Source organism: Primulina eburnea, chromosome 7 (genome assembly GCF_022965805.1).
Source record: "Primulina eburnea isolate SZY01 chromosome 7, ASM2296580v1, whole genome shotgun sequence".
In the NCBI taxonomy this organism is placed as follows: domain Eukaryota; kingdom Viridiplantae; phylum Streptophyta; class Magnoliopsida; order Lamiales; family Gesneriaceae; genus Primulina; species Primulina eburnea.
The window spans coordinates 5365526-5380229 of NC_133107.1; the positions used below are offsets into that span (position 1 = coordinate 5365526).

The 14704-nt window shown below is 36.5% G+C and overlaps 2 protein-coding genes across 6 annotated transcripts; both read left to right on the forward strand.

The window, feature by feature from the left end:
- The first annotated feature begins 216 nt into the window (after positions 1-216).
- On the forward strand, positions 217-7362 carry LOC140836878 (uncharacterized). Of its 5 annotated transcripts, none has more exons than XM_073202741.1 (4): positions 217-373; positions 1511-1923; positions 2568-3588; positions 3938-7362. In XM_073202741.1, exons 2-4 carry the CDS (start codon positions 1730-1732, stop codon positions 7010-7012), a joined length of 4290 nt encoding a protein of 1429 aa, XP_073058842.1. In that variant the 5' UTR covers positions 217-373; positions 1511-1729; the 3' UTR covers positions 7013-7362. The 5 variants fall into 5 exon arrangements, with proteins under 5 accessions (XP_073058842.1, XP_073058841.1, XP_073058840.1 ...); XM_073202740.1 differs by lacking the exon at positions 217-373 and adding an exon at positions 381-578; XM_073202739.1 differs by lacking the exon at positions 217-373 and adding an exon at positions 392-939.
- A 5607-nt stretch (positions 7363-12969) lies between these two features.
- Positions 12970-14647, forward strand: LOC140836054 (PRA1 family protein G2-like). Its single transcript, XM_073201466.1, has one exon. The coding sequence runs from the start codon at positions 13129-13131 to the stop codon at positions 13741-13743; it is 615 nt and encodes a 204-aa protein (XP_073057567.1). The 5' UTR covers positions 12970-13128; the 3' UTR covers positions 13744-14647.
- The last annotated feature ends 57 nt before the right edge of the window (positions 14648-14704 follow it).

Genomic DNA, 14704 nt, shown 5'->3' on the forward strand with positions numbered 1-14704 from the left:
AGGACTGTGTTATTGTCGTGTAGTAATGGAGGGAGCGTTTACGGTGGCTGTAATTTGACGAGAAGGACGAGGCCAAAACCGACAACCGAGCAAAACATAGGTGATGGCAGAAGAAAAAATTATCAAGAATCAAAACAAAGTACTACCACTTCGTATTGCAATTATATAAACAAATAAATGGAAATGGAAATGGAAATGGAAATGGAAATGGGACTGTGTAGGGTAGGTGTAGGATAGGACAGCTTTTTTTCTCTTTAACACAATTTTTTCACTCCCCCATTAAACAATTCTTGAATATTTGGTTTTCTCTCTCACGCATATTCACTGCTTTTTGGGGGAGAGAGGAAGAAGAACCTGATGCCCTTTACGATGTGTGAGTGGGTGGTGCTGTTTTCTCTTCTTACTCATACATACAATCACCTGTCTCTATATCTCCCTCCCTCTTTTTATCTCTCTTTTCTTTCTTTTTTTTCTTTCTTTTCCATCAGTCTATTACATTCAGGGTCGTGTTTTCTATCTACTCTATAATTGTTGAGAATAACCCCATTTGTTGCTTTACTTGCTAGAACAGCTTACAGGTCTGTGGATTGGTGTCTTATTGCCTTCGTAAATCGGGTTTTCTTTTCATTTTCTCCTTTTTTTTTGTTTAACAAGGGGATTTGTTGAAATCCCTTTGCTTTTTCTATCTGGGTCTTTTCTTCATTTGCGATCTTTTTCAGATTTTTTGGCCTTTATTTTTTCTCTCTGCTTTTTGGCTGTTGGTGGTGAATGAAAAAAATTCACCTGGGTTTCGAGCTCTTTTTTTTAGAAACTTTCTTCTAGATTGAAGTCTGTGTTACGATCTATGGTTCTCGGTGATTCGTGGTGCGGTTCGTTTGCCTTTGAGGAAGGATTTACTCCACCATTAGTTTCTCTGCAACCGAAGCAAAAATAAATCTGGTCCCTGGGCATTCTAAAATTTTCTCTTCATATGTCTACTGTTCACTCAGACTGACCAAAGATTTGGATTTGGGACCTTCCGAGTCTTTTTTCTCATCCATAGATATCTTCGACGGATGACTTTAATTTCGAGCTGGCTTTATACTATATTTCATGTGAACAAGCATAAAATTTTCTTGGGTCTTCTTTCATCCACGGTCATCATTTCAAGTCGATTTTACTTTATTGGGTTTATTATTTGAATTGCGTGGATCCTTAGTTGTTTCCCATATTGAAAAGCTTCGGCGAAATTCATGAACTTTGTCCTAGTTCTGCCCACATAAAATAACGTTTAATGAGGGTTTGATCATTGCTTGTATCTTTCTTTATCTGCCAAAATTTGTTATTTTCTTGCTAAATCAGGCTGTCTGAAAGAGCTTAGATGACTTGTCTGTTGAAACTCTTCAAAATCTCTCTCCGACCACATAAAATAACACTGTTGAGGGGTCCATAATCTACTATACTTGCAGTCTTAACTACCTGTTTTCCTCCATCAAAGTTCTTTATCTTATGCAATATCGATTCTTTTCAGGACTCAAGGATGGATGGTTGAATAAAAGGCACAGTAGCTGGAGTTGTTCAGTTTTTCGGTGGCAGCTGTGGACCTTGTTGAGAGAGGCCTTTTAGGCTACTGTTATGCTGAAAGCCAAGTATAAGAAGATAAGGATTTGCTTTGGTGGAGGAGGAGAAATATCAAATTCTTGTGTCTGTTGGCTACACAGCACAAGAAGAAAGAAAAGGGTATCGGCAGATGTTATCCACTGAAGCTTCTCCACCAGTTCTCCCACGTCCTTGTGTTATCTCACGACAGATTAGTGCTGGCAGTAATATTTTTAGTATTGATGAGAGGGATTCTGATAATAACCAGCAACAGCTTGAGGTAGATCTGTTCAAGTCAGACCTTGATGACAACAACAACAACCCACTTCCCAAGTTCTCCATAAGGTAATAACTTTACCTTAATTATCTGTAGTAATTTTTACTTTTGATTGTTTTGTCTGATTTTGGTTCATCCATCACTTGTTTCCTCGAGATGCATAATTATCTCTTCACCTTGCTTCCCATCATTTGTTTCCTCAAGATCCATAATTATCTCTTCACCTTGTTTTAAATTCATATTTTATTTTAGATTTATTCCAATCTTGGATTAATGACCTTGTGTATTAGCAGGTCTCGGTGTAGCTGATCTTCCTTGTGGAAATAAACTTGTAATTTTTCTGATCTTTTGGATGACCTCCAGTGGATAGTCAATTCTGAGTAGCTATTTTTAGGAAATCAGTTTCTTTGGTCATTTTATGAGCCCATGTCTGTGGAATAATAAGAAATCGACCAGCTTGAGTTTTTTTTTTTATTGAAGCCTTCAAATTTGTTGAAATTTCTTTTCTTTTCTTTCCTTTCCTTTTTTTTTTCTTTTTCGGTTTTTTGCCAAGAGATGTGAGTTATTTTTCTTGGGACATTCACATTGATCTTGAGGTACACTTTTTTAGATATGTTTTACTACTGTGCTGGAAATCATGGCATAAATTTATTTAATTTCGGTATGTATTTGTATGTTAATTATTTACGGAAACCACTTATCTTTCTTGCAGGGATTATGTTTCCAGTGCACGGGGAAAAGATATCAGGAATAATTGGCCATTTTCTCAGAAGAATTTGCAACTTTGCCTGGAGCATGGCGTGACAGATGTGTTGCCACCTTTTCAGTCTCTTGATGTTGTAAGAAACCCATCACGAAAGAAATGTGTTGATGTGAAGCTTCCCGCATTGAGCGATAAGATTTTGTCAAGTGCATTTCAGGAAGAAAAAGAATTTGAATCGACCACCTGTCCTTCGTGCTCGAATATAAATTCTGGTCCGCTGATTAAAGCTCCTTGTTCAAAACCAGAAGCGGTGAGTTCTTCGGTGGAAAAGCCCGATTCTTCGGCTCTGACATCCAGAAAGGTCGAAAAAAGCACTCAAAACTCCGGTAAGAATTGTAAATTGATTGTGAAGTTGGGCAAAATTGCTGAACCTCTATCAATCGAACACTCTGAAACTATGGCTTCAAAAGTGTGCCCGGTGTGCAAGACTTTTTCGTCTTCCTCTAACACCACTCTGAATGCCCACATCGATCAGTGTCTTTCTGGGGTCTCAACAATGGACTTGATATCACATTCTAGAGTGAGTAAGCATAGAATAAAGCCAAGAAAAACAAGATTGATGGTGGACATCTACGCAACAGCACTACACTGTACATTGGAGGATCTTGATAAAAGAAATGGAACAAATTGGGCATCAAACATGGTTTTTTCGACCAAGGATTTGGAGGCATGTCCAAAACAGAAGAAGAAGAAGATAGATTCGTCTAGCGACGTGGAAGGCAACGTGGAAGGTGCTGTATATGTTGACTCAAGTGGCACAAAGTTTCTTAGTTTATCAAAGTGCAGTGATCTTTCATTTAATTCAAATGCTAAAGATAATTGTGGAACAAGGAGGCTCATCGCAATGAATAAAGAAAGCAAATTTCCTTTGAGAAAGAACAGAAAAGTTCTTATCAAGAGACACAAATCACTGAAGCATTCTCATCATGGACGAGCTAGTTCCTCTCCGGAGCCTAGTCCTTGTCCTGAGGTGCGCTCCATACTTTCCTCCTGCACTTTAAATTTTATTTTTATCATACACAATGAATAAAAGTCCGAAGTATACGACTCTGTGGTTTGCATGTTTATTCTTTTTTAAAGAAACACAATATCGAGAGTGGCAACATTTTGAGATGGACACACTGCTTCTATTCGCTGTCAAACAAATGTTGTGTTCAATTATTAATTAGTTTTATACGCTGCTAATGACTTTATTAAGTCCGTTCAGATTTTGAAAAGCCTTAGGGCTTTCTTGAAGTAATAAAATCTTTTCTCCCCGTAAAAAACTTGAAATGACTGAATTTGCACGCTATCAAAACATGAAATGGGTTTATTTACAGGTTTACAATGTTCAACAAAAGAAGCCTTTCCTTGAAGATGCTTACGAGGAAGAATGTACCACACAGCCTGTCAAAGCCTCATCTGGTGAGATGGGAACGGTAAAGCAGTGGGTAGTAGGCTCAAAGCGTAATGGTTTCGGAAAAATCAGTCATGAACATGAACACCAGCGTCCAGATAAAACTGACACGAACTTGATAGTCAAAGATAGTCATTCATCACGTGGAGATTCATTCATTAAGGGAACAAGTAACTCAAATTCCCAGGTTTTCTCTGATGAAAATGCTCTTTTACCATCCGAATGCCGCAAAAGAAAGGAAAACTTGCAGTATACTTCTCGTGATGAACACATCAAGCAGCCTTATTTGCGGAAGAGGGCTGGATTGTCCGTGATGACGTCTCGAGACTGTCATGGTAAGAGAAACTGTCTCGCGCTGCGTAAGTGCATTATGAAACAGTCAAGAAAAGATAGCCCCTTGCATCAAAACCGCCTTATAGACCCTCCGAGTGGTACAGAAAATCTGAACTTTTCTGGGGGTAACAAGAGAAATGAGATAAATACCAGTACGGGTTTAAATGCCGAATGCTCTTTTAGCAATTCAAGAATGTCCCACCATCATGCATTCTCATATGGATGTAAGGATTTAGCATATCCGAGGCAACCACCATTGGATTATGTAATTTCACCTGGACATAATAAGAAGTCATCTTTTAGGAAGAAGTTGTCTGCCACTCATGCATCTGTTCCCAAATCAAAGGACAATTCAGGGAACATGCATTTGAACTTCAAGAAGCCTAGGCTGCGTTACACGTCAGACTCAGATGATGAGGCAGTAGTGCCACGATCTGCAATTTGTAGACGAGATAATCAGGTAGAAAAACTGAGTGTAAATGCAGCTCAAATGGAAAAAACTTCTGTTCAGTCATCCACTGGGCCAGCCAGGGTTTTGAAAATTCGAAAGGAGGGCATATTCTCAAACTCTGGTAAAGAGATGGACATGGCTTCAAAGGGCTCTGAGATATCACCTGAGTTGGATAATCATGGTGTTGGAAAGAATATTGATTCTGTTATGGGTGGCAATGTTCCTGCAAGTACATCGAACGTCTTAGATGCTGTGAAAGAGGCTAAAATTCAAGATGAATTTGTTTGTGAGTTGATTTCTGAAAGAGCCGATGGAGAAGCATTTTTAGCCTTGAGCAAATCTTTGGATTCTTCATTCTATGAGTTTGCTGGTCCATCGAATGTCAAAAGTGTTTCACAAGGTTATAGAGAAACATACAACAAGCATTGTCCGGCCGAACTATTATTGGGTGGTGAACCAGATATGTTTTATGCAGACAAAGTTGCCAAAAGTATGACTAGTTCCAATACTAGGATGATGGGTGAAACGGATGCTAATGAAGTACAAGGAAATTACTATGTTGATGTAGATCCAATACCCATACCAGGACCTCCAGGCTCGTTTTTGCCAAGTCCGGGGCGTATGAGCTCAGAAGAACTTCAAGGAAATTCTTCATTAACCACCTGCAGGATTCAATCTTCTGAAGACAAACATGAATCGATGGATGTGGATTCGTTAGATTCTCCTATATCATCTGCCTCGATGTTGTCTGCATCTGCTGCTGGAAGATCTGATTCAGTATCAGCGAAAAACTTGTCAGAGCTTTCAGATGGTATTCAAGACCAGAGTCGATTTAACATCTCCGAAGATAGGGTTGTTGAAAGTTCCAAACTTTCTGAACTGGCCAGTCGTGTGGAAGGAGAGCCCGAACTTGATGAATCATTGGCCGACTTGATGTTAACTGCAACGAATCCTCACATATTCAAGAACAGTCAACCGTGTTGTTGCTCTAGGAAAGAAGGAGCTTTTCTAAAGGATTCTCTTGATTGTGAAGGGTCGCAAATTTTACGGCAAAGGAATACTGCTTCTCTTGCACTTTGTACCCAGGAAAAGCATTTTGGTGGCGATCTGAGCAAAACACCCCACAAGTCTAATGTGATGTCACAAACACCACCCAGGGAAGTGCGAACTCCCGGAGCTGAAAAATGTATGTCAAATTCACAGACGGGGTATGCTCCTATAATCGTCTCTCAGAATTCTGAGACCAAGTTTCCAACATGTAGTGATTGCGAGTCTCCCAGTCCATCAACTACTAATCCTGTACTCAGACTGATGGGAAAAAACTTGATGGTAATGAACAAGGACGAAACATTGTCTCCTCAAATGATGAAAACCCATTTAAGTATAGCGAAAGACAGCCATCCTAGCATGCTGTCCATTGTTGATAATGAGGTTACAACTCTCAGGTTTCCGAATGAGTGCTATTCCATTCATCAAACTTTGTCTCAAGTTCCTTCCAGATATGACTGTATGCAACCCAGCATGCTGGCACAACATTTAGATGCAAGTTCCTCAAATTGTTTCGAAAACACTGCTAAGATAAGGATTCAAGGGTCGATCCCACATCCATCAGCATTTATGCTCTCAAGTAAGAAGAGTATTGGTGGAAGTCTTGCAACCTCTTTGGAACACCACGAGTTTGCCAGCGGGAGCAATCTGATTTCTGAATTCGGATCTAGTTTTGGACCAGCTTCCATGACATATGGTGTTGAGAAAGTTAAAACTCATGGGCACCAACTAATCCGGTCTACAGACTTCTCTGGTTCGAAAAACAAGGAAACACTTGTCATCAATGAATCACCGGAAAGTGAACCTGGGTTGGCTGTTAAAGCAATACATGGTGGGGCGAAGATAGAAGCAAGGAGATCTCCAGTTGGGATTTCTGCTCCAGTGGTATTTGGGCATGAATCAAGACATGTGAATCCAGCTTTCTGTAATAATCAGACACGGGGATATCCTGTCTGCAGTGGTTCTCAAGCTTTTTATGCCGCCGATATCCAAGTGCCATCTTCTATGGGAATCTTTAGAGCAAATTCAGTTCAATGGAAATGCACACCAGAAGGTTCAGCCATACTACATCCAAATTCGCTGACAGCTTCATCTCCAGCTACTGGTCATCCAAGGTCTTCACTGTATTTTTCTCCTGGCTTTTCAGAGTCATTTAGCTTTACTTGACAGGACCATTTGCTCATATCACATGCATGGCTTCGTGGTGAAAGTTTCTTGCAACGTATAATATTCAAGCACGCACGTTACTATCTGGTTGACCGCTTACACATCAATGGCAATAGTTTATTTGAACGACGTGAGCACAATCTAGTGAAGGAGAACCAGCGTATACGTATGGCAACAGATGAGTTTCAACTCCGGTATTAATTAGCTTTGCTTGTTTATAATATATAGAAAGCATCTGAAAAGTCTGGTAGTTTTAAAGCAGTTTTGAAGCTGAAAGTTTCCTGGAGGCATATATATGTAAAACAACTCTTTGAATAATGAGTCACCCGGAGAAAACTTGGTTCTTTCTACATCTTTTTTATTCCGCGTTTCCTCCTTGTTGCATGTTCATGCTTGTAAAATGTACATCAGTTCATTTAAATCCTAGATACACCAAAAAAATAAGGTCAGAGCTGGAAAGGGAGTTTACATTAATACTTGGTTGTGCTTAATTAACCATATATAGCTCGTAAAAATGGCTTAAATAATTTTTACTTAGGACATATATATATTCAGAAGCACTGTCACACACATGATTTACTTTAAAGACAGAAACCCTTTATTTCATGCTTGAATTAAACGGTAAACAATCATGTATATTCATGAAACTTCAGCAACAACATTGAACCCACGTGCTTCTTCTTCTAGTATAAGATCGGATTCGAGGGTTTTGTTTCAGGGATGAAAAGGAAAGAATGCTGCATGAAATATAGCCGTTGTGTGCTGTGAATTACCGATGTGATACATGTGTATGAATGTGAAGAAAAAAGAAAGAAAGAAAGAAAGACAGACGGATTCATATAAAGACAATACAGGCAATATGCCCATTTTGGTCACCACTAGTTTTTGTCGCGATAAAATCAGTAATCATTTCCCTCTCTTTTTACCTTACATAAAGTTTGGTGGGTATTTTGCATAATCTTATCTCGACTAATAATTAAGTTCGATAGTTGTCTACCAAACTTTTTTTAATATATGTTTTTCCCTTTTTCCCAACTCCGATCTTTGTTTGATGTTGTTCCATGCATTTATTCTTAAAAAAACCTTTTATTCAGGATAAATATTAGACATTCTGATCATTTGAAGAAAATTATATGTTTGCAACTGAAAGCTTTCTGGTCACTGAAATAAAATGATAATTGTCCTAGCTATCATAAATTTTTTTTCTTTCTTGAATTCAAATCGAGGCATTTATATATAATTTTAGATTATTTTTTTTGATTTAATAGAAATTCATTATCTTGTTCTACAACAACTCAAAAACATCCAACGAATTCACCACAAAACTCTCATACGACTGATTCTCATTTCACGAGTCAATTTTGTGAGACATATCTTCGACCCGATCCGATTTATGAAAAATTATCAGTTTCATCCGTAAATATGGATCAATTCAATCTGTATCACATATATAAATCTGTGAGACTTACTAAAACTTAATCCGAATTCACATTCATTGCAAAGATTAGTGCTGCCATTTTTAGGATAGTTGGGTGGTGTTATATAGATTTTGATGTTACTGAATTGTAAAATTATAAGTTATCTATCTTGAAATGGATATTTGTGTATATATAAGAACGATAAATTTATGGAAATAGTGCATAATTAATATTTAAAAACTTCATATATTAATTAAACTAATCTAACAAATAGTTTTCTTGAAATAATTATAAATTTAATTTGACTGATCGAAGAGTTCAAATTGATCATATTTCATGTACTTCCGTTGCTAAATATTTTATTAGTTTTTTTTAGCAATTATTATTATTTTATTAGTTAAAACCTTTTTTGTAACGCCACTTATCTATATTATGATAGGCCCCATGCATGCAATAAAAAATATATTATATTGTTCTTGCATGCCAATCGATCGACTTGACATCCACCATATCTTCACCCGACCACGCAAGTCAATTTACTAACAACGTAGGAATTAAGGCACTAAAGTCAAATTCTTTAGATATAATAATATGTAAAAGCCTCATTTTTATTATTAAATTGTTTTATATTTAAATAAAAATAATATTATAATTATAAAAAAATGACGAAGAGTTATAGTGTAATTTTAATTGATTATATTTATATATGATCATATTATAATTGTAAAAATTAATGATGAATTAAATTATAATTTAAATTGATTAAATCAAAAACAAAAAAAAAAACCAAAAGGAAATAAAATAAAATAGAACATAACACCGATTTTTTGTCTATGTTATGCTTAGACTTTAGGTAGTGTTTGAATACATTAAAAAAAGTGATTATATATTTTTTTTTATTACAAATGATTATTAATTTTTCTTTACAAATTTGAATTTTTTTTTTTTAAAAACCTCATGATCATTTTTAGGCACGTATAAACACTATTTTAATAATGTCAAAAATTTGTGTTAGACGGTCTCACGGATCTTATTTGTGAGACGAATCTCTTATTAAAAGTATTACTTTTTATGCTAAGAGTATTACTTTTTATTGTGAATATGGATAGGATTGACCCGTCTCACAGATTAATATCCGTGAGACGGTCTCACATGAGACACACTCTTTAATAATACGAATAGATAGATATATAAACATTATTTAATTGAAAATTTCAATATCAACTCTTATATTTAGTCAATTCATTTGGCAGACAAATTCAGTAAAATCTAAATTGTTTACTTAAGTTTCTTGAGCCTAGCTATATCATAGCTAGATTTCTCTGTCAAAGCCATTCGAGCATTTCCCAATCGAATTGCTTTCAAATTAATGTTAACGGATGGTCTACGATATGCTACAAGAGGGTAATATTTCTTCGCTCACGATTCGATGGTCGTCATTGACTCAAAAATGTGAGATTCATAAATATCTATCGGATAAATATATGTTGAGGCTGCGTTTGGTTCGGGTGATTAGCCGGGATAGATTATTTTATCCCGGCTAATCACCCGTTTGGTTGGATTTTTAGGAAATACGAGGGCCCGTGATAAAATTGAAAAGCCCGCACTGTAGCTACTATTTGTTGGACAAATAATACTGACAATTTAGGTGTGATAAATTATCCCACTCTTAATACCTCCTATTTTTCCATTTTTACATTTCTCCTAAATTCAAACTCAAGTTAGCGACGGTTTGTAAAAATCTGTCCCAAATAGCGACGGTTTTTTCAAAAACCGTCGCTAATAGCCACGGTTTTCTCAAAAACCGTCGCTAATAGCGACGGTTTTTCAGAAATTGTCGCCGATCTAAACAAGATCGGCGACGGTAAATCCGTCGCAAGACCATTCGGCAGACCATTTCCGGCAAATCCGTCGCTAATAGCGACGTTTCAGGCCCTCTCACCCGCCGACCTTTTCCGGCAGACCATTTCCGCCCGACCGCCGGCCACCACCGCCACTGTCGCCGTCGCGAAGGGGAAGGGCAAATTCGTCTTTTCATCAAAAAATTCAAAATAATCCTACACTTAAAAATCTTACCAAACATAATATTATTTTACACCATATATTACAATCCTATCACAATCATTTTCTTTATCATTTACGTACTAATTATTAGTTTACTCTATCCTTCAACCAAACGTAGCCTGAGGGTAGTACTTCATCCGTAATTGAGAGGTTGATTGTCGGATTTTGCGAAAAGAACGTGTAAATGGTGCAATTTGTTTTGAATGTGACGTTGATTTAACCTTTTTAGATTGATCCTTAACTCGACTGTTTGCGCTCTCATTTGTATTTTTTTTTAATTAGAATACTTCATATGTGATTACATGCAATTAATTTAATTCATTATAACAATATTATGGTTGGCAGCATTAATTATTTAGAGATATTAAATCAAATTAATTATACATACTTGCGCGTGGGTCGCAGAATTTTGACTTTTAGTTCCGTGCATGACTTGCTATTTGTTGGACCAAACACAAATTTCGACGAGGAAGTTTAAAAAGTTAATGTTTTTTAAAATTAAATTATCACAATAAATCTTAAGATGTAAATTTAATGTTTTTATAATTAAATTATAGACCACAGCATCTGTCTGAAGCGAATTTGTATCTATTTATTTCATAAATTAATGTGGTCTTTAGGAAAAATATTTTCAAGTGTCAGTGAATCCGAAACCGTATGTTTAAAGTTGCGTTTGAGTAAAATGATTTGGATTTAAAGAGAAAGTATTCCATATTGAAGTTATACCTCAGAAAATAATTACTTGAGATTTGAAATATTTTATAAAATAAATGACAAAAACTTGTGTGAGACGCTCTCACGGGTCGTATTTGTGAGACGGATCTCTTATTTGGATCATCCATGAAAAATATTATTTTTTATTGTGAATATCGGTAGGTTTGAGCCGTCTCACGGACAAAACGGATCGCTTTCTAGATGATTCTAGAGAAGAAGGTCATTTTACCAATCTTTCTCGTTACTTCGTTCTCTATTTCTATTTTAGAGGATCCGAAGGAAAAGGGTTTGTTTCCAACTAGCTAAAACAATATGTCGATGTCTCTAGTAAACCAAAGTCGTCGTTGAATAGCTATTTTGCTTCAATTTATTTCTTTAAAAATTGAAAAGAAAATCGAAGGAAGGCGTCTCACAGATTAGGATCCGTGAGACGGTCTCACATACCCATTCCAAATAAATTTTACTGTTTATTTATCCAAACAAAAGATATTAAAGCTGCTGTTGGAAGGATAAGAATACGTTTCAATACCCATAAAAGTCGGGAATTGGGTGGAACCCATAAATTAAATTAAATTAAATTTTGAATTAAATAATTTAATAATTAATTAGTTGTACATTTCTTTTTTTGTAAGCCACTTCCGTCATCTTTGTGGCCATTTCAACTTCTTAGCTTTTCTTTTTTCTTTTTGGTTTTTATTTTGAAAATTAATCCCTAAAAGATATAAATAATGGTAAAATATAAAAACATCCTTAATTTTGAGAATGCAGAAACTGTTGCCCTACATGGATGAATAGTAGTTTAAAACAAAACTTGGGATGAACCCCATATTTTTTTTATTTATTTATTTTGCGAATTTTTTCGAGTTATTCGCGAGTTGATTTAAATATAATAAAGCTAAAAATAAGAAAAAAATGTTTATGATGAACTCTTTGATCCATAAGAAAAATTTTCTAGACTTTCTAGACTCACGTATCCTCTCTCAAGTGAAATATGAACAAATCATTGAATATATATAAATATACTACTTTTCAGTACAAACTATTTCGGATATGATATAAACAAGTGTTGATGATATAAAATTCTTTGATCTATATGTGTTTTACATTTCATCTTTAAAACTGAAAGTGTAAATAATAATTTTGTACCAAATTTGAGTGAACTGATATCATAATATATAAATGAATACGTTGATTTAATATTTTTGTATCTAAACTTTGTTTTTACATAAGTGCACCAAAATTATTAATTGTTTTATACCCAAACATGTATTAAGTGTTGATATTAAAAGATTTGTTTCAATCTATATTCAAAATCTTATTTTTTGTACAAGATCCGAGACATTTGATACTTAAAAAAATATATATTAACATCATGTTTTCAATATTTTGCATCAATTTTCACGTGAAAATACATGTAGGACGAGGGAATAAATTTTTTTTTTTTATGTTCATAAGGGAGTTTATAAATCTTTTTATTCATGACAAAAAATGACCTTAAACCTAAGTTTTTGTTTAATAGTTTAAAGATAATTTACCCATGCATTAAAAGGAAGATTTCATGCTATCCTTAGCACTAACCCAAGAGTGTATTTAACGACGAACATTTATCAATACATGTAATGTACCATGAAAATTTGATAAACCTCGTTGTGTCGATAAATTTATATTCTTAAATACTCTCTTAAAATAATGTGTCAAGAATAACATAACCGGACCGTGTTCACAATCGGGCCAGTTTCGAGAAGTTTGGGCTCAAACATTTGGCCCAATAGTGAACAATAGAAGCCTCCTAGCCCTCTTTGCAATTTTGACTTTAGGCTGGGGTGGAGTTGCGGAGAGGGACAAGAAATTGGAACGTTGGGCATCTTGCTGAGGTTTGACCAAGATACTTGCTGGGTCAAACTTGCCCTTATTCCCGAGATGCCCGCCACGTCGGCCTCCGCCGCTCCCGCTTCTTACACTACAATACCGATTTCCGGTGGGGCCGTGATTTCTCGATCTACGCAGAACCTCACTGCGTGCCTCTCCAGAGCCCGCCCTTGGCCGGAGTTCCTGGCCACCACCGCTGTCATCGACCTCCCACCCTCGTTCTCCGCAGCCACCCATCGATTACGCCGAAACTCCAGCTACTTCTCCGTCAATTACGCCATAATCGTCACCGCATGTGCTGCCGCATCCCTGATCGGTGCGCCGATCGCGCTGATAGTCATCGGCTTCGTCTTCTTCCTGTGGCTCATTCTCCACTTCTTTCGCGAAGACCCATTGTTGATCTGGGGCTATCATGTAAATGATTTGGTGGTTATTCTGGGTCTGGTTTTGGTCTCCATTGGGGCCCTGTGGATCATTGGCCCGTTGAATAACCTTTCGATTGGCATTGGTGTCGGGCTGTTGATCTTCGCCATTCATGGAGTCCTGAGGAATCCTGAAGGACTTTTTCTTGACGAAAACGATGCCGTTTCCGACGGGTTGGTCTCATCCCAATCCACTGCTTTCAGTCCCCATAATCGCAGAATTCAGTTCAATCAACCCGTGTAATTAACTCACATCATTTTATTTTCTATATATATTTATTTTGCAGTATGATTTTATTTCTTTTGTGTGTGTGTGAGTGCGTGAATGATCATTTTTCGCGTGATTTGATCTTTTTCGTAATTGTATTGGGTGCAAGAAAGTGTTTTTTTTTTTGGGAGGAAAACATCACAGATCGTTGTGTCTCGGGGAGTCGGAAATTTGTTTTGAAGGATATTGATTGTTTGTTTTGCTCGTAATTTGTTATAATCATTTTTTATCACAGATTATTTTGAAAACCTTGTATTTTGAGTTGTTTTTGATGTAATTGCCGAAATATGTGAAAGATTGGAGGTATGATTTGAAATGCTTCAACACAAGTATGAACTGGACAGAAACTTAACTTGAGACAGTGGTCTTCCAATTTTTATTCTGTTGTTCGTCAGATAAGTTTTATGATCAGCTCCGATCGAGCACCTAACGTCACTTCCTCTGTATGGTTGTGTCATTGGGCTGAGCTCCAAAGTTTGACTTCTCTGAAGAGCTGACTCCCTGGCCAGCAAAAGAAATCGATTTTCAAGCATCTGGTCGAGTTTCCTTCTCGATTTTGGTGTTGGATCTGTTACACGCACACGCTCCTGCTGCTAAAGCTATTGCCCACGGCCCAGTTTAATTCAAAGCGCCAACGATTGGCATGCTTGAACCTAAAAGCCGCAGCCTGAAATTCTACCTAGATTCGTTGCAGTAGGAAGCGAAGGTGGAATGGAGCCCTTTTGGCAACTATAATACCGTAGGTTCAGTGAACGAGTCTGGAACTGGGATTGGCTTGGGTTATGCTATCCCGAGAGTTTTGAATTTCACATGAACACCATGTGTAAAAATACTTTTTCATAGATGATCTAAATAAGAGATCTGTCTCACAAATACGATCCGTGAGATTGTCTTACACGAATTTTTACCTATAATTATATATAAAAGATGATTTGAT

Excerpts from the sequence above, each read along its gene's own strand:
- LOC140836878 (XM_073202741.1), top strand. The coding sequence starts at position 1,730 with ATGTTATCCACTGAAGCTTCTCCACCAGTTCTCCCACGTCCTTGTGTT. Across the intron at positions 1,924-2,567 it reads CTTCCCAAGTTCTCCATAAG|GGATTATGTTTCCAGTGCAC; the intron begins GTAATAACTTTA and ends TCTTTCTTGCAG. Across the intron at positions 3,589-3,937 it reads AGCCTAGTCCTTGTCCTGAG|GTTTACAATGTTCAACAAAA; the intron begins GTGCGCTCCATA and ends GTTTATTTACAG.
- LOC140836054 (XM_073201466.1), top strand. The coding sequence starts at position 13,129 with ATGCCCGCCACGTCGGCCTCCGCCGCTCCCGCTTCTTACACTACAATA.